The sequence below is a fragment of the Panicum hallii genome, chromosome 9 (genome assembly GCF_002211085.1).
Source record: "Panicum hallii strain FIL2 chromosome 9, PHallii_v3.1, whole genome shotgun sequence".
Taxonomy (NCBI): domain Eukaryota; kingdom Viridiplantae; phylum Streptophyta; class Magnoliopsida; order Poales; family Poaceae; genus Panicum; species Panicum hallii.
The window spans coordinates 55,338,761-55,356,746 of NC_038050.1; the positions used below are offsets into that span (position 1 = coordinate 55,338,761).

The 17,986-nt window shown below is 47.9% G+C and overlaps 1 protein-coding gene and 1 long non-coding RNA gene across 3 annotated transcripts; both read left to right on the plus strand.

The window, feature by feature from the left end:
• The first annotated feature begins 4,866 nt into the window (after positions 1-4,866).
• LOC112876384 (phospholipase A1-Ibeta2, chloroplastic-like) lies at positions 4,867-6,716 on the plus strand. Its single transcript, XM_025940483.1, has one exon. It carries the CDS (start codon positions 4,916-4,918, stop codon positions 6,482-6,484), a length of 1,569 nt encoding a protein of 522 aa, XP_025796268.1. The 5' UTR covers positions 4,867-4,915; the 3' UTR covers positions 6,485-6,716.
• Positions 6,717-9,445: 2,729 nt separating this feature from the next.
• Positions 9,446-12,665, plus strand: LOC112876791. 2 transcript variants are annotated; one of them, XR_003225370.1, is made up of 6 exons: positions 9,446-9,764; positions 9,829-9,913; positions 9,992-10,058; positions 11,605-11,694; positions 11,974-12,037; positions 12,298-12,665. It is a non-coding gene; the product is annotated as an uncharacterized LOC112876791 (long non-coding RNA). The 2 variants fall into 2 exon arrangements; XR_003225369.1 differs by having other exon boundaries at positions 9,446-9,913.
• The last annotated feature ends 5,321 nt before the right edge of the window (positions 12,666-17,986 follow it).

Below are 17,986 nucleotides of genomic sequence, written 5' to 3' on the forward strand. Positions count from 1 at the left end.
TTGATTAGGGTTTTTGGAGGGAGGAGGGAAGCTCATCAATCTCTTGGTACTCACCCTTAGTTTTTTGGAGATAAATACTCCATGTTCCTAATATTGCTAAACATTATTGGATCTTTGGGTGGTGTTCAACCAAAAGATTTTAAATTTCAGAAGGAGACCCGATCGAGTAGGAAACCATGTGGATTGATCATCTGGCACCGGCGACGCATTGGTTCTGCAGGCTTGAGCTGGTCTACCATGTGCCATCCCACAGTGCCGACGCCGTCGAGTCTAGTAGCTGGCTCGTGAGGGTGGCCCGCCCGTGCGTTGCCACTCCTTGCAAACGCATTCGATTTTCACGGAAAAGCCCAGGTTTCTACTTCGAGCTAACATGCCAGGGTAGGGCCGTACGGTCCTCCGTCAGATCGACAAAGAGAGAGGGGCGCGAGTGTGCGAAAGGGAAAGGTAGTAATAAATTCATTCGCCAGCTGGGTCCGGTCCTTCATGCAGACCTCCACACTCCTGTTCTTGATGTTCCTTCACGATCAATTCTCCATCTGCAACAGTGCTGCATGCTAACTGTGCGAGTTGCACGAAACCGGCAGCCCGGTCCACTGCACGTCTCACACGCGCCGATGACATGTGGGACCCACCACGCCTCCTGCATGCGCAAGCTCAAGCTCATTTTTACCATGCAGAAAAAGCGCTCACCCGCAAGCTCAAGCTCATTTTTACCATGCAGAAAAAGCGCTCTCACAGGGTCACAGCCTCACTCACTCGTCCCCTCTGACTCTCTGAGCGCTCACTGCTTACTCCCCGGCCGGTGCCCGGTGGTAGTGCGCGTCCTCTCCTCTCATCGGTCTCTTCAGTTCGGCTCCTCGCTCGAGTCGTCGAGCACAATGGGCGACCACACCGGCCTCCTCGTCGGCATCTCCATCGGCGTCGCCCTCTTCGTCCTGCTCCTCTCTGTCCTCTGCTGCCTCATGGGGTGGCGACGCCGGGACCGTCAGATCCGCCGCAGCGGTGCCATGATCTGCGCGCGCGCGCGGCCTTCTCCTGTTTCATTGGGCTTGCTTCGTGTTGTAGTGTGCCGTGGTTTCGATGCTCTGTGTTACTAGCGTGTGTTCTTCAGCTTTTTCAGTCGGTCTGGTTTGTACTTGCTGGTTAGGGCCGGGTGCGAAGATTCGTGTTTGTTCTGTCAAGTGCTTGCTCGTACGTGTGGGTTCGAGACTCTGAGCACGTAGTCCTACAGTGTAATCGTCTGGCACCTACGCTACTAATTGCCTGTTCTAGCAGTAATGTGCATCGATTAATTTGGTGGGTTCCTCTTGTTTCATATGATCTCATCGCGAACGATCTCTTCATCAATTAGTCCGGCCGGCCTCCGCGCGAACTAACGCGGCGGAGCAAGGGTCGCCGTCCCGGCGACGAGCCCCTCCTCCGCGCGCGCTCTGGCGATGGGTGGACGGACGCGGCGCACGCCCCGGCCGGGTCTCCATCCCATGATGCCCCAGGAACGGCGGCGTCGATTCAATCGCCGCCTCGTCGGATCAGCGGGTGGCGGGTGCTACTAGCCTCTGGCCGGGCTGACGACGGGAGGCCAAATTACGCTGACGACGTCGAGTGGCCGGCGGTCATTGACTATTCAACCGTACGGCGGCGCATCAGCTCGTGCAATGAACTGAGCAGTGAGCAGGGGCCCCAGAAAGCCAACTGCTCCCACTTGCATCTGCGTCCGGCATCCCTTTCGGTTGCAGGTTGACATAAGCAGCACATGTAACATACTCTTATTAGCATCCAATGAAACGGGTCTTGTTGCAGTTGGATACAAGTTCTGCTCACTGGAACGAACTGCAACTGAAAGGGTCCGGCTACGTACGTGCGACATAGCACTACTTCTTTTTTCCCTTTGAATTATCACTATTGTACTCTGATGTTTTCTTTACATTAGACGTACGCTAATTATGTTTGCTCAATGGCCTAACATGTCGTCTCCTTTTCTTTTTCTTTTTTTCTTGATCCAAAGCAAATAGATCCGACCATCCACGTCTCGAATTCATTTGTTTATGTGCCGGTGTACTGAAATCAAATTAGGAATGCTCTAAAACGTGCCCTTATCGATTCATCCACCCCTAATGTGAAAAGCTTCGCTGCAGCTTAGCCGAATGGCGGCTTAGCTTTGTTGGGGCAGTTCCTTTAATTTTCTACACGTCACCAGAGAGACCAGCCACAGCCATCGATCGATAATGCTCCATGTGCATGCTCAAATACCATATGACTAGCGTGCATCAGTGCTTCTAGATCCTATTTAGTTCCGCTTATAAGCGGCTCGTAGATGGGGAAAAAAACGAAAATTCAATCCAAACGTTTTGATTATTTTTCGTCTACTACAGCAGTAGGAAAACAACATATGCACTGCTTATCTTGCGCTGTGTTTTTATTAAGCAGAAATAATTAGGGTTGTCAAATACCCAACTTATCAAGCGGCGGATTTTTCACACAACAACTTATTAAAAAATATGCCTCTCAAATAAACGAGTTTTAGAGAAGTGTAACCAAATAGGATCCAACACTCGGACGAATGGTCGCGGTTAGATCTGATCATAGGTCGGACCGGGCTAGGCTCGAGCTGGACTAGAAGAAACCTGACATTCTTTTCTTTCGGTCGGCACCCGACCCGAGCATCGGGCCAAAAATCCTAGCCCGTGCCCGCCAGACGGCCCACGGGCCAACCCGGTGCCCGATATTCCACGCGCCGCCGGCTGCCTTGGCGGTACGGCCTGCCGCAAGCCCGCAAGAGGGAGATGGGCGCTGCCACCGGCCTCGCGGTCTGGTTGCCCGCACCTCGACCGCATTGGACGGCGAACGGCAAAACCGCGTGGGTAGATGGGTGCAGGGGCAAGCCAACAGGGGCGCCCGATACAGAAGACAGAGAAAATCATGCGGCTTGCACGGAGAAAACATGGGAGGAGAGAGGTTTGTCGGAGGCCTGCTGGCGTCGCTAGCTTGCGCCCTGCGGGGGTTGCGGGGAGATGGCGGCCGTGGGGAATCGCGGATGGGGCTGCGCACGAGGCTATTTAGATGCCTCTTTGTTGGGTTGGGCCACTAGAAGTTTATGTGCTGCATATGAGCATGGGGTTTTGAACATTAAATTCGAGTCATTTGGGCTGGCCCACGGCTCGAGCCCTATCTGAATTTCTGCCCGGGTAAAAAAAAAAATAGGCCCATACCTAGCCCGTGCTCTTTTCCATGATCAGGTACGGTAGCAACTAGTATTTGCATGTATGTTACGATGTAACGACAAGCTTAATCTCGCGCTCAGCAGAGCTTTATCATGTAGATTTCCGCATCATATGCAGGGATAGAAAGCTGCCACACTTCTCTTTTATGAAAGGAATAGAAAGCTACCATAAGCTTGTCCTGGTTGCCACGTTTTGGTCAGGCTGGTCTTGGCGCGGAATCTCTGCATTATGCACACAGATACGTGCGTTGCAAAGTGGAAGTCCACACGTACAAATTTAAAAGCTCTCTCTGGCGAGCCGCAAACCCAAGGAATAGGACAGCCACGTTTGTTAGCAGCTGAATTGACCAGCCATTGAGTGAAGTGGGAGCAAAATCATCATAGAGGGAATCACAGCGTCATCGGCGTAACAAATCATAGTGGTTAACACAGGTATATGGGGGGCAGTTATTTAGAGCGCGTGCTGCTGCCGTCTGACGTGTGCAGAAGGTCTCGCCCCCGCCCTGCCCTCCTCCTCCTCCGGCGGCTGAAGCCGCCATAGCCGCCGTCCTCTGTCTTCGTTCTCGGTGGAGTTCAGCATGACGCTCCCGCCGCCCCACCGGTTATCCATCGTAGCCCACGGCCGGCGGCACCTCACCACCCCACCTACAGCACGTCGCCACCATCGATGCACCGCCGTCCAGGACCCCACCTTCTAAGACTATCTCCAACCGTCATTCTCTATATCCTTCTCTATATCCTTCATTTATATAGAATTCTCTACAAGATTCTCTCCTCTATATCTTATTTCTTTCCAACAACGTTCTCTAAATCTCGTTCTCTATACATTAAATCCAATATTAGAAACGTATTTTGTTCCAAATTTTTGTACGTACGTATTTATCATACCTCAAATGCTATGGACATATTTTATTTTTATTTAATTCAGTGTTTAAAACGTAAAGAAAAAATAGAGAAGAGGAGAGAGAATCTCTATATATAGAAAAAATCTGTAGCGTTCTCTATTTTAGAGGACCATTTGAGAACACTGCTGGAGCAATAGAGAACGGAATTTTCTCTATATATAGGGTAGAGAACAGTTTAGAGGGCACCGTTGGAGACAGCCTAAGGCTGGAGACCCACCAGAGGAGCCCCGCCCCAGCAACCCGGACCCGAACCCGGCGGCAAAGCGGCCTCACACCTCTGCTCGCAGCCGCGTGCGCGATAAATAAATTTCCCGTATATGTATATATGCAACTGTAACAGAAAAAATTGCCGGTGACCATTACATCGTACCTTCAACATCACTAGTGTCTAGTTTACGACCTTTGCTAAGACTTCTGTAAAGAAATTAGCTTAGACGTCTGTAAAGAAATCCGGAGGAATGAAGATTTAACAAATAAAGCAGATACTAGTAGGACTACAAGACATACAGGCAGTGAGGGATGGATCTCCATTAGCTCTGCTTTAACCATTTCTTTAATGAGCTTTTAAAAAGGCAATGAGGACGACACTAAATTTTCAAAAGCATGACGAGTACACTCGCGGGCACATGATCCACATGTTGATGGTGAGCTGCCCCTTTCATCTCCCGCCGCTGTGCTGTGCTGCTGCTGCTGCCTATAAGGCAGCGCACTTCGCCAGCATGCTCGACAGGCAACGAGTGAGGCTCTGTCTAGATCTTTCTCTTGGTTCTCCCGCAACGACGAGAGCGCCATGTCCGCTGCGGTGACGGCGCCGCCGTGCCACAGCCGGCCGTCGCCTCTCAACCCCAACTCGACGAGGGCCACGCCGAGCAGCAGCTCCGGCAAGCCCAACGCCGTGTCCACCACGAGGAGGCACATCGCCAACCTCGACCGCCTCCTCGTCAAGCCGCCGCCGCTCCCGCTCCCGGTCCAGCACAGGAAAGCGCCGGCCGAGGCGCCCCGCGACGGGGAGGCCACCCCCGACGACCGCAGCAGCCGCGGCGGGCTGCTCAACGCGCTCAACCTGTCCACGTTGCTGCCCTTCACGCGGAAGCCCGCCGTGGACGAGATGTCCCCGCGCAGCCTGGCGTACATGCAGCGCCTCCTGACGCTCTCGCCGCGGCTGTCGCCCAAGGGTTCCATCGCCGGCGAGTGGCGGAGGTACCACGGCGAGGGCGGGTGGGAGGGCCTCCTCGACCCGCTCGACCACAACCTGCGCCGCGAGCTCCTCCGCTACGGCGACTTCGTGCAGGCCGCGTACACGGCGTTCCACTCCATGCCGTCGGCGGCCGAGGCGGCCTCGCACGGCCAGCACCGCACGCTCGTGCTCCCGGACCGCTCGTACCGCCCGACGCGGAGCCTGTTCGCCTCGTCGTCGCTGACCATCCCGCCGTGGGCGCAGCGGCGCTCGGCGCCCAGCTGGCTCACGCAGCGCACCAGCTTCGTCGGCTACGTCGCCGTCTGCGACAACGAGCGGGAGGTCCGGCGCATGGGCCGCCGCGACATCGCCATCGTGCTGCGCGGCACCGCCACGTGCCCCGAGTGGGCCGAGAACCTCCGCGCCAGCCTCGTGCCGCTCGCGGGCGACGACGACGCGTCCGCGCCCAAGGTGGCCAAGGGGTTCCTCAGCCTGTACAAGACGCCAGGCGACCACGTGCCGAGCCTCTCGGCCGCCATAGTGGAGGAAGTAAAGCGTCTCATGGAGCTGTACAAAGGGGAGGAGCTCAGCATCACGATCGTCGGCCACAGCCTCGGCGCTTCCCTGGCCCTCCTCGCCGCCGACGAGCTCAGCGCGTGTCTTGCGGCCGACACGGACGACAGCGCCACTACGGACCATCACCGGCCGCCGCCCATCGCGGTGGTCTCCTTCGGTGGCCCCAAGACCGGGAACCGCGCGTTCGCGGACCGGCTGCAGCGCGAGCGCGGCGTGAACGTGCTGCGCGTGGTGAACGTGGGCGACGTGGTGACGCGGGTGCCGGCGCCGATCGCGCGGGAAGGGTACGTGCACGCGGGCGGCGCGGAGCTGAGGCTGCACAGCCGCGACTCCCCGTGCCTGCGCCCCGACGCAGGGCCGTCGTGCTGCCACGACCTGGAGGCCTACCTGCACCTGCTCGACGGCTTCACCGGCTCCGGCCGGCCGTTCCGCGCCGACGCGAGCCGGAGCGTGGCGCGGCTGCTGACGTACCAACGGCCCAGCGTGAAGCGCGCGTACGTGGAGCGCGCGCGGGTGCTCGGGTTCGAGCCGGCGTCGCCGAGGACCGCCACCGCCAACGGCGCCTGCGCCGACGGCCAGTACGGCTACTTGGCCAGCCCCACATGATCCGCCTGTAGCATGCAAATGCATGCACACCCTCCAAAGTTAACAAGAGTATCTGCACGTGTTTCTATAAGTGTGCAATCAGTTCTGGTGTGTATGACTGTGTATCCAGTCACGCCGTGTTTACATTTTGACTATCGGTAACATGCACGCGGTTTAGGCTATTTGCAAGGTTTCATTGCGTGATTTTTAAAGTGTCATGTTATCTATTGATCGATTGAGTTGATGAATGAAATTAGATCTCTCAATGCAAAATTCCACTTCACGATTTCATATATTAGCATATCATTTAAATGTTTCATTTAAGTGGCCAATAGATGTTGTTAACATCAAATTTATTTCTAACTTTGGTGTTGATCTTTTTCCAATCTGAGATCATTTGATAAAGAATATATCAAATATTTGGGTATATAACAATTTCAAATGAAAAAGTTGTCAACTATAAAATTCCAGATCTCGTCTAGCTCTGTAATTTTAATATAAAATTTATCTTCATCTCACAAAAAATATAATTTTTATATGCATAGTGTGTTTTTACCGCCAGAATAGAGCAGCAGTAAGCCCACCTATTACCCCAGATCATATTACGAACCTTAGGTAAAATTGTCTGTTTTCACCATCGATCCATAGTAAAAATTGGCAGCGATAGTCGTTTTTACTGTGGGATTGACATGCACTACGCTCACCTACTTACGAACCAGTGGTGAAAATCTATAACCGCCGGTTTAAGTTGAATTTGAATCCCTATTTGCAAAGACCTATAGACTATTCTATAGTAGTGCTTGGATGAACGTTAGCAGTTATGAGAATATCAGAACATATCCTATGTTATATGCCTAATTTAAGTGTTATTTCTCTTTCTATTTTTTCTTTGCATCAGTTGAAGAATAACCTCTGCATATTGATAGACACTAGCATTCTCTATTTAGTATTTTTAGATGATTTCACAGTAATACAGGATGTGTCTAGCTACGACTAATGTGCTACCAGTATTGATCTAGTGCGGTTCGGGTCACATGCTTCTTAAGAAATAAAAACCAACGACAATAGAATTTTCTAGATGATGCCTGGTTCTCGATCGCGTTCTGTCGGGCACGTTTTCTGGCTGGGTAATCGAGCGCTCGGAATTAGTCAACCACTCACGATCGTGCCAGACAACAACGTCATTGGACGTCCTGCTACGCGAGGGAGACGCATGATTCTCCGAGAAAAATCCTAGCTATCTGCTATCCCCTCTAGCTATCGCCTCTGTATGTACTTATATATCGTGCCGAAATAGATGGAATGTATGGATTAAGATGTTTAGATAGATTAAAGTTGAGTGCTAAATTTTAGCATCTATATCTATGCTAAAATTTTAAATTTTAATTAAAATTTAGTTTATTCTATTAGTATTTCTATTTGGATAGGCTAGTGCTAACGTTTAAACTTTTGGACATTAATATTTGGATCAAACACCTCGTTACACGATCGGGAGAGTAGGACGTGCATGATGCATGATGCGTGACGTGGAAACCGCAGATATATTTTCCCCTGGTTTGATTTGATTGGGGACTTGGGGTTCAGCCTTCAGGGAAGGGCAGCCACAGAGCAACGCTCCAGTGCTGAAGCGCAGCTCCTCTAGCGGTCGGATGAGTGGGTGATCTAGTGGATGGATTCGCGTGTCGGACTCGGAGGTAGCCGCACCACCCGCGCGCCGCACGCACGCTACGAGCGCGGTCGTCGGTTGCGCTCACTAGTGGAGTGGAGCGCCGAACCGGCAATTAGCGCGCAACATTGCTGGGCGCTGAACGACGTGCTAGGTGGGCGCTAAAAGTGTTTAGTGCAAATTAAACTTAGACGCAACATATCTTGTCGGGACTTTGCATTGCATGAACTAGATTATTGCGGCTAGTTAAAAGATTATTAGCTTTTTTAAATTTTAACTACGTGCTATGTGACCAACATGACACACAAGCAAGAATTATTAAATCATCTGGCGTCTTAAAAAATTTTGTGGGCTTGTTTTGCACGCTGTTGGGAGGTTGGCAAAGCCACACTTAGAAAAGTATCAGGGCAGGCTGTAGACAGACTGAATGCTAAGGTGGAGGAGAGAGGAGAGGAGAGAGAAGAAGCAGGCTGCAAGCTTACAGCCGGCTTCGACACAAGAACTAATTAACTTTGTGAGAGAGATAAATGGACAAAAGCTAACTATTATATGAGTGGACTGAGAGATAGACTGTAAAGATACTTACAACCGGCTGTATTGAATCAAGTATTATGCTCAGTTCGTTCCATTGGGAGGATGTCAACGCACTGCACTCCTCACCTGAAAAGTGCTACCAGAACTGAGCAGTTTGTTAGGCAAAAGGCTAATTAGCACTCACTTGCCACCCAAAAATAAAGGTTAACGAAGTGTAAGCAGTAAGGTCATAACGTCCATTTTCAATAATACATTAACTTAGCATTTGGCCCACAAAAATAGCCTACACTATAGCTCTCAAAGGCCTAGAGAATTACCACGTTAATAAAAAAAAGAAAATTATCTACGCGCCATCATATACCTCCTAACCTGTTGGCGCTCGCTAGACAGGAGATTAGGCTGTGGGTCAGTTGTAGGGCCCAGGCATTAAGACTTATGAGTAAGAGTGTAGAGGAGTCAGTATCTGTAGGGGCATGCATATACGTAACTCATGCTTGTGCAGTTGTGCCGTGAAAATCGTGCAGCTCGCTAGGTAGCAAGGTCTTCGCAGTCATCATCATAACAGTGGATGTGCATGCATGGCCGGTGTGAAATGCACGGTAAGCCAAAGACTAGCTTGAGCGAGTGAACGGCACGCCACCATAATCACCCCACGACTCGTGCATGCATGTGGTCCGCACACGGCACAGCTAGCGCCTCCCATCTTCCAACTTTGCAGCGTGCTCACAAACCCCCCTCTAGCTACGGATGGCTGGGAACGGAACTCTGTAGCGTTGCAAACCTTTTCCCGTAGCAACGTAAACCACGATCCCCCCTTAACCACGTCTGAGAAAAAAAAATAGGGGCTAAATTCCTGACCCCCGCATTATTAAACCCATCTGTCCATTCTCCTTTGTGCCTTTTTGTTTTTTTATCCTAATTCCGTTCAGCAGTTCCCTATCTCCGCGTGCCATCCGCAACCAGCACTGCTCCAAAACAGATAGAAGGGGCGCCCTGCCTGGGGTTGCGCTGCAGATGGATAGCGCGATTGCGCCGCCGTCCATGGCGCCGCCGCTCCCCAAGCCTGAGTTTTCCGTCCAGTCTCCGTGGTGCTCCGTTCTGGTAAGGTTGCCTACCTAGGTCGCTTGTTGATTTCCCCTGATCTACGATGTCTCTCCATATCCAGATCTGCACAACACAGCTTGGTTCCTGGTGATTAAAGGGGCAGCATCGATTCGCGGTAATTAACCATGTACCATGGCTTTTGGCAGGTAAAATTTCGTGTTCTTTTCCTTGATTTTATTTTGATCGCACCGCTACTCTGGTCTGATCTACTCTGCTTTGATTAGATCCAATAGAGTAGTCGTGCCACTGTGGTGCCAAGGTGGATCGGAGTTGTTGATTTTGACGAGGATGGTGCGTGCTGCCTTAATCATCCCGTATTTTTCTTTATCCCCTTGCCCTCTCGGATGCAACATCAATATGTTGAGGGCACGACCTCTCGGAGCAACTCCAAGAGACTAGGTAAAAGGTAAAAGAGATTGGATCGGTAAAAATAAAGAAAAGGGGGTGAAATCGCGATCCAACGGAATAGCCATCTTCCTCTCCTCGTTATCTGGCTCGGGATCCCCTCGCCCTCGCTAGCCAAAAGTACCGAGGCCGTCGCCCTCGCCATCCCCCTCCTCCCGTGAGCTCCTACGCCCTCCCCCTCCTCTTTCCTGCGTGCTCCCGCGCCCTCGCACCCGCACCTTCATCTTCTCCAACGCGCAGCTCAGGTCAGAGCGCCAACCGCCATTGCCAACCTCAAGCTCGAGCTCCACCCCCATCTCAAACACTCCCCACACAGGCCGCCAAAATCAAATCCCTTGCACCAGCAGCTAGCCCACGACCTCCTCTACGGATCCCCCGCACCGGCCGGCCGAATCCCACGCTGGGGAGGCCGCGCGCTGGTGGGCAACTGCCGCCTCGTACAGCCATAGTCGACCTCCGAGGTGAACCCCCGACCAACTTCCGGTTCCAGCCCACACAACCACCAAAATGGGTTCGCCTCACCTCCCTCATCATGGTGCTCCTCTCGGTTTCTCGCGTTTGCAGCCCAATCGACGAGAACACCGACTTAACCGTCGCGGCGTCCTGGTGACCGTGCCACCGGTTGGCATCGCCGTGTCCCGCACGCTCCACTGCCTCGCCAGCTGCTCTATCTGCGTCACCGTGACCGCCTCATCGCCCTGAACCCCCGTAGGTATACCCCTGCAGGCTGTCTACAACGGTATCGTCTAAACCGCTATAAGATTCCGTTCTCTAATGCTTCAACAGCGTTCTCTAAATTGTTCTCTAAAATAGAGAACGCTACAGATTTTCTTTATATATAGAGATTCTTTCTCCTCTTTTCTACTTTTCCTTTACGTTTTAAACACTGAATTAAATAAAAATAAAATATGTCCATAGGATTTGAGGTATGATAAATACGTACTACAAAAATTTGGAATAAAATACGTTTCTAATATAGGGTTTAATGTATAGAGAACGAGATTTAGAGAACGTTGTTGGAGAGAAATGAGATATAGAGGAGAGAATCTTGTTGAGAATTCTGTAAATGAAGGATATAAAGAAGGATATAGAGAACAACGGTTGGAGATAGCCTCACCGCTGGCGACCTCCCCATCATCGAGAACATCCAACCCTAGGTCATGGCCACTATGGTCGCCGCGTCGCTAGGAGAAAAGGACGCGTGCGTAGGAGGAAAAAGGGGATGAGGTGGACCTTATTTCAATACAAAGAGTCTGATTTGGCTAGTTTGTTGGAGTGTACCGAATTATAGAGAGTGAATCTTGGCTAAATGGATAGCTAAATGGGATTATGGAGAGCGAGATTTGGCTAGGCTCTTGGAGTTGCTCTTAATATGGTAGTTTCTGCTATCTAATAATTTCTTCTTTTAAAAATTTGACCTTAATTTGGACAGGAGTAGATCGTTGGAGTTGCTTTCTCTCCCATGCAGGATATCCACCGTTGTAGTGTCCTTGACAGATTGTCAGCCTTTGCTTTTTCTAAGGTAATTACATACACACCATCCTAATATGATTGTTTAGAATAGTCAATGCCTCAAGCACCGAAGAACATTTTTTATAAAAAAAAATTGCTTGATTCATCTTGGCAAGTATCAGTATTTTTATAAAAGTCCTCTAGTTATGATTTCATCATTATGTAAATCTGGAATTCAGATTCTTGCAAAATCAATACTAACTATCTAAAACAAGAATGATCGATATGTCTGACAATGAACTTCAGAGATCTATACCTATCTTACTTCTTTGCAAGTATTTATTTTCAGAAATCTCCTGAGTCTGCGGTAGTAGAGATCCTGTATCAGTTATTCTTCAAAGGAAGATCGACAGGTAAATTAATTTTGATCAAATTGCTAGAAGATTGATCTATCCCTAGTCCTATCCCAAAAATATTTGAACATAATAAATTTACACTTGACTTTACAGTACAATTTTAATAACCTGATACAAATTTTGTTTGTATATTTTCAGAACTAGTTTTCCTGATAATGTTGCATGTATCATAACATCTAAAATTTTCAAACGTGGGGATTCTTTCGGAGTTTTTATCCAAATGCTTATATACATGTACTATTTTTTTTTCCATACAGGATTGATCAAGTGGATATATCTTCTATTCTTGCTGAGTGCCAGGTTTATATTGAAGGTCAAGATGGTTTCACTCGAAGTTTTGAAAGAACTGGAGCATAGGAAATTCAATCCTGCTTAAGATATGGACAACATTTTATGACCAATTGTTGCAGAAAAAAAGCACATTGCAAGACATATTAGATATTACGCATATGTCTGACATGCTATTGAGATTAGGAAAACAGTGGATGATTGGAGTGAGCACAGTCCATGATAAATTAGTCATATATGTTTGATTTCTATTTTTTCTATTTGATGTATTAGTCATAGATGACCCTTGTAACTGAAATTGCCTGTCTAATAAGATCATTTTCGATTTCAGTGAACATTTTCAATTTGTTTTATAATGTTTAAATGGAATACACTATATAGGATTGTGTAGTTCATGTGGAATATGTTGTGGTGTATATGGGCCTTTCAGTCACCAGCGTATAAGATGTGTTGCAAGGATCTGTTGTAAAGCTTGCAACACTTCTTTGCATGAGTTACCAACGCATGTGTATATGTTGCCATAGACCCCTGCAACGCCACCAATTGCAACGCACCCTTGCAACGTTTATTTTTTTAATTCTAGCAACGCATATATGCATTGTTAAAAAGGTGTTTCTCTTTTTGTTACCTCCTTCTTTTCCTAGATAAAAACAAACCAAAAATGCATGCGTTCATATAACAGGAGACGAAAGCATTAAGAAAAAGGATGGTTATCAAGACTGACAACTTGATAATGAAACTCCCCCTCCTCTCTTCTTTTAATGATCCTGCTATGTCAGCAAATTTACTGATGTGGCATGACATTTAATACTTATAGAACTCCTCATAAGCCCCCACTCATACTGGTATTACAGTCGGCCGTATTATAAACTTCCCGTATGGCCATCCTCTTTTTATTGGAGAACATACTAGAATGTCTGCATGCATGTGAAGGGTAGAGAGAGAAAAGAAAGAGGATGAATGATGTGAGCACTTTTATGCATATGTGAGGAGAAGAAAGAGAATGGATATACATGTGCATCCACACAATTTCAAATAAAAAATACTATACTTTCAAAATCGAGCATCCAAATCAAAATCCGGTGATACAGTTGTGCATGTTTCTATAAGAGCTTCAAAACAAAATCTCACACCACTATGTTTCAAAGATATATTTTTTTCTGTGAGAAAATACTTTTTAGAGTATTCAAATTTTCTTATAAATTATACAAAAGTTGCTTATCGCTTTACAAAGTGTTGCTTGACTCGCCTGAGTTTAGTTAAGTGAAGATTGATGTTGATATTTAGAATATAATTGGATGATGTGATTAGAGTATGATGGAAAATAATTATGTTGGAGTAGGTAGATGTTTATTGCATGATCAGTGATAGGCAACTTTAGCAAGTTAAGTGAGCATTTTTTTTCTAATTTATGTTGGTATTTTTCTAATTTATGTAAGCAATTTGAAAAATATTGTTGAAACATATGCAAGTGGCGTCTATTCTGAAGGTTTTTTCGAAAGAAATATAAATGTGCAATTAGAATTGAATTTGATGACCGGTTCAGGAACTGCGTTTTCTAAAATTTTCAAATTGTTTGCATGTACTGCCGTGAGAGATAAAAATTCCCCCACTCCAGTTAAGGTATCGTTGAATTATAATTCAATGTGGAATGTATATTCTTTCCTTATTTATAAAAGTCGGACCGATTCTGTGATACTTTGACTTTGATTCTGTGATACTTTGACTTTTGATACGTCGTTAGTCATTGACAAGCGGAGCCGATCAATACCGTGCAAGCCATCTGTCTGTAGATGCCCCAACCAATCTCCGAGTTAGCGACCGAGTCCGACTGTACCCGTGTGGTAGCGCCGTCGCCCACCCGCCAATACCCTGTCCTGTGCGCTGGCGCAGCAGCTGTAAGAAGACTAAGGATGGAAGCGGATCGCGTATGCATGAAATCGAATTCGGATAGCACTGTTTACCATATTTTAACTCGAATACGGATACGAATTCGGATATTCTCGAATACGAATGCAAAACGGATGCCTTGGATTCGGATTTGAATTCGGATATTTACTCGCTATATAGAATAACATTTAGCTATTTTCTTTATTAGTAGTTTTAGAATATAAAATTATTATATATGTACAAACTAAAATATGACAATATAATAAAAATAGCTTATTTATCAACAACTATTTTAATAAATAAATATATAAAAATAAAAGTGGAAATAAAAATATATTTTTAATAAATATATAAACAATTTTTATTAATATAATAAAAATTATAAAATTAATTTCACCCATAAATAGATAAAACAAGAATATTCTTATATTTTTATTATAAAAATTAATAAAATTTGTTATAGAAAATAAATATAATTTTTTAAATAGTTTTATTGAAAACGGATACGGATAGTATTGAATACGGATGTGGATTCGGATAAAGAAAAATAATAAAAATTAAATTCGGATATATCTACTTTATTACCATATTAAATTTAAATACGAATACGGATATCTATATTGATGTTTAAACATATACGAATATCGGATGTTTCGGATATCTGCGTTCCTATTTCCATTGTTGAAAGGGCAGGCGCGCGTGCGCCATCTTCCGCCTCGAGTCTTGCTGCCCGGTCGCCGCACGACCTCCCTGGTTAAGCGGCCGTGACCTGCCCAGCAGGCAGCAGTTATGATGCTTGCTCTATGCTCCTTTGTGTTACTGTGATACTGTGCATGAACAACACTGCATGCACTTTAATTGTTCAATGAAATGCAGGTGAAGCTGACTGCTGCTTTTTGCAATTGGACTGGGACGTGCTATAGCTGCATGGTGGTGTAATTAGATGCTGCCGCATTCTTTGAACAAACAAGTTTTGTGATTTATTTTATTGTACGAACCATCTTAGTTGTATGAATTTCATGTATGAATTCTAACCGTTAAAACAACAACCCTTCGAACATATATACTATTGACATATAACCATTGGAATCGGAAAAACAAACTTAGCTGGTCTAATTTGATGAGTTTTCAGGAGTGTGTAAAAATATAGAAAGGATCTTATGAAGTGGATATGCAAATAAAGATACAAATAATATGAACTGACGAGTCTGCTAGAGATGATCTAAGAGAAGTAAATATGAAAAACCGAACATACCTTCAATTCCAGTATTTACCTTTGCCACTTTCTCTTTTAACCTGCGGGCATCAGATAAAAGAGAGAATACAAATCATGTCAAATCGTTGTTCTGACTAAGGGTGCTTTGCTTTTAAAATACAAAAGAAAATATCCTTTCGCTTGGGACCGTTTTGCATTTCAAAAGGAAAAAGATAGGAAATACTCTGCGCCCATGGTGGGTGCCAGCAGCGTCGATTTTTTAGTAGAAGTATAAGGGCTGAGAAGCTTGGTGGGGCTTATGGTTTTCTACTTGGCTGGATGGATTATCTGGATAATGTTGATATTTCATTTAATATACCATTTTATTACTTAAAACATTGAATAATCATTAATTTTATTTCTTGCAAAAGACTAAATTTTTAGCCATATTAAATAGACAGGAGGTTGGAGGAGATATTTTTCCCGTTGCAACACAAGGGTATTTTTGCTAGTATCGGAAAAATGAAAGGACCACATTATTCCATGTGGTATGCCTAGTCTACTTAATATGTGAGATAATTGATGTAAAAGGTACGTACATTCTGATAAAATTGTGGTCAGCTGTAGTGAAGTCATAAGTTGAACAATCTGTGAACACAAAACGCAGGCTCGATCAGAGGAGATCGCTGTAGTAGCTGTTATGAAGAAATTAGTGATCAATTTATTATAATTAATTAATTAGTGGTTAATGATGTAATTAGTTGCATTCTAATCACGAAAGGGTCATTGTCGGGTTTTATCCGGCTGCCCACCGAGGGGTATACCCAAGGTGGTAGGTTTTGGGTTACGATGCGCCGAGATCAGGAACTCGAAGGTGCCGACAACACAAGATTTAGACAGGTTCAGGCCGCAATATGCGTAATGCCCTACGTCCTATATGATGGTTTGTATTGCCTTGATGTTGATCTGGTGATCTTGGTTTTGAGGGGGTCCCTGCCCGCCCTTATATATAAGGGCGGTCCCTGCCCGCCCTTATATATGCGGGAGGACAGGGTTACATGAATCCTAGCCTGATACTAGCTTAGGAATCGTACTCAAGTATAACTTGAGTTGTTTCCTTCTATATCGACTAGTTCTACTCCGCATGCGGGTAGAATACAATATAAACAAGGTACAGGACACGTCCTATCCCCTAGCCCAATACGGACTACTTGATGTACACAGCCCCGTGGCCCCGGGTCTGACAGTCATCCCAAAGGGGCGTGTCCTTCGGCCCCCTTTTGGCCCATTAAACATGTATATAAACTGGTCCCCCTATCAATGCAAACATTACTTTTCACCGATCATTTCTCTCTTTCATTTTTACTCTCAACACGTCACCAGCACGTTGTTCTCTACGGAGCACAAAAAGGAAGACGCGACAGGCCTCACGTTGGGGTAGGGATGGACCCTGAACTCTTAGGTTCCTTTGCAACGGATGATGGCTTCCTCGTCCCCCCGCTTCATGGTCGTCGCCACCGGATGCTTGCACGCCGATGTTGCCGCTGTCGCCATCGCATCAGAGGTGGTCGAGGCCGACTCTCTGCTGGTGGACGAGGCCGCTAGTTGCCTCGCCATCGGAGTCCTCGCCGTCGACGAGGAAGCCCGCCACCACCACTGAACCAAGGCCAGCGGCCTGGTCCATCCACGCTCGCTGCGGCAGCGTCACGAAGCAGCACCAGCGACTCCTCCAAGTGCACCAGGATGGCAACTCCATCGGCGGCGACGCGTCTTCGGACGCCCACACCACTAGAGGAAACTCTTCGCCGTCCTCTGGTGTTCCGCCTTCGCCGCCGGGGATGTACTGCCTTCGGCATCAGGGTAATCCCCGACGTCAACTCCACTGTGACGGCGACGCCCGGTGATGTCGGTTTTGGCCATCAGGCCAGCCCCTCCACTGCTCCACCCAGCTTTGCTGACATCAACGCCACAGCAGCACGTCCGAGTTTCATCATCGGGACGATGGCGGCTCGTCGGGGTGCGCCACCTTTCTACGACGCTGGTGGCCCCTCCACGGCTGCACCCACAGAGGCCTCGGCGACGGCCTCACCGGCGCCTGCATCACCGCCATCGGCGTCGGCACCTCCTCGACCAACGCCCCCTTGCCAGCCTGGCATCAGCTGCGGCACGTGGAGCCCCGCGGCGCTGGGGCTCTCCTCCGGAAATTGATGGTCGGCGGTGACAGGCGGCCAGTCCTTGACCGGCGCGTGGGGGCGGGCGCAGAAGGGAGTGGAGGAGGCGGCGCTACAGCACCGCGAGGAGGATGCAAGGTGGCGGCGCTCACAGAGGTGGCACGAGAGCACACGGCAGCGGTAGCGCAGAGGCAAGGCGGCGGCGACGCACAACCTGGCGGCGGCGGCGGCGGCTTACAGAGGTAGGAGCGGTTAGGGATTCAAACCCTAACCACCCACTCCGCCTCTTTTTATACGGGCCGGCCGTGGCAACATTGGCCTGGGCCGCGCTGGGCCACAACAGCCTACAGGCCGGGCTGCAGCCAAGCCGAGCCGCCAGCAGGCCAGACAAGCCAACCCAAG

Excerpts from the sequence above, each read along its gene's own strand:
- LOC112876384 (XM_025940483.1), top strand. The coding sequence starts at position 4,916 with ATGTCCGCTGCGGTGACGGCGCCGCCGTGCCACAGCCGGCCGTCGCCT.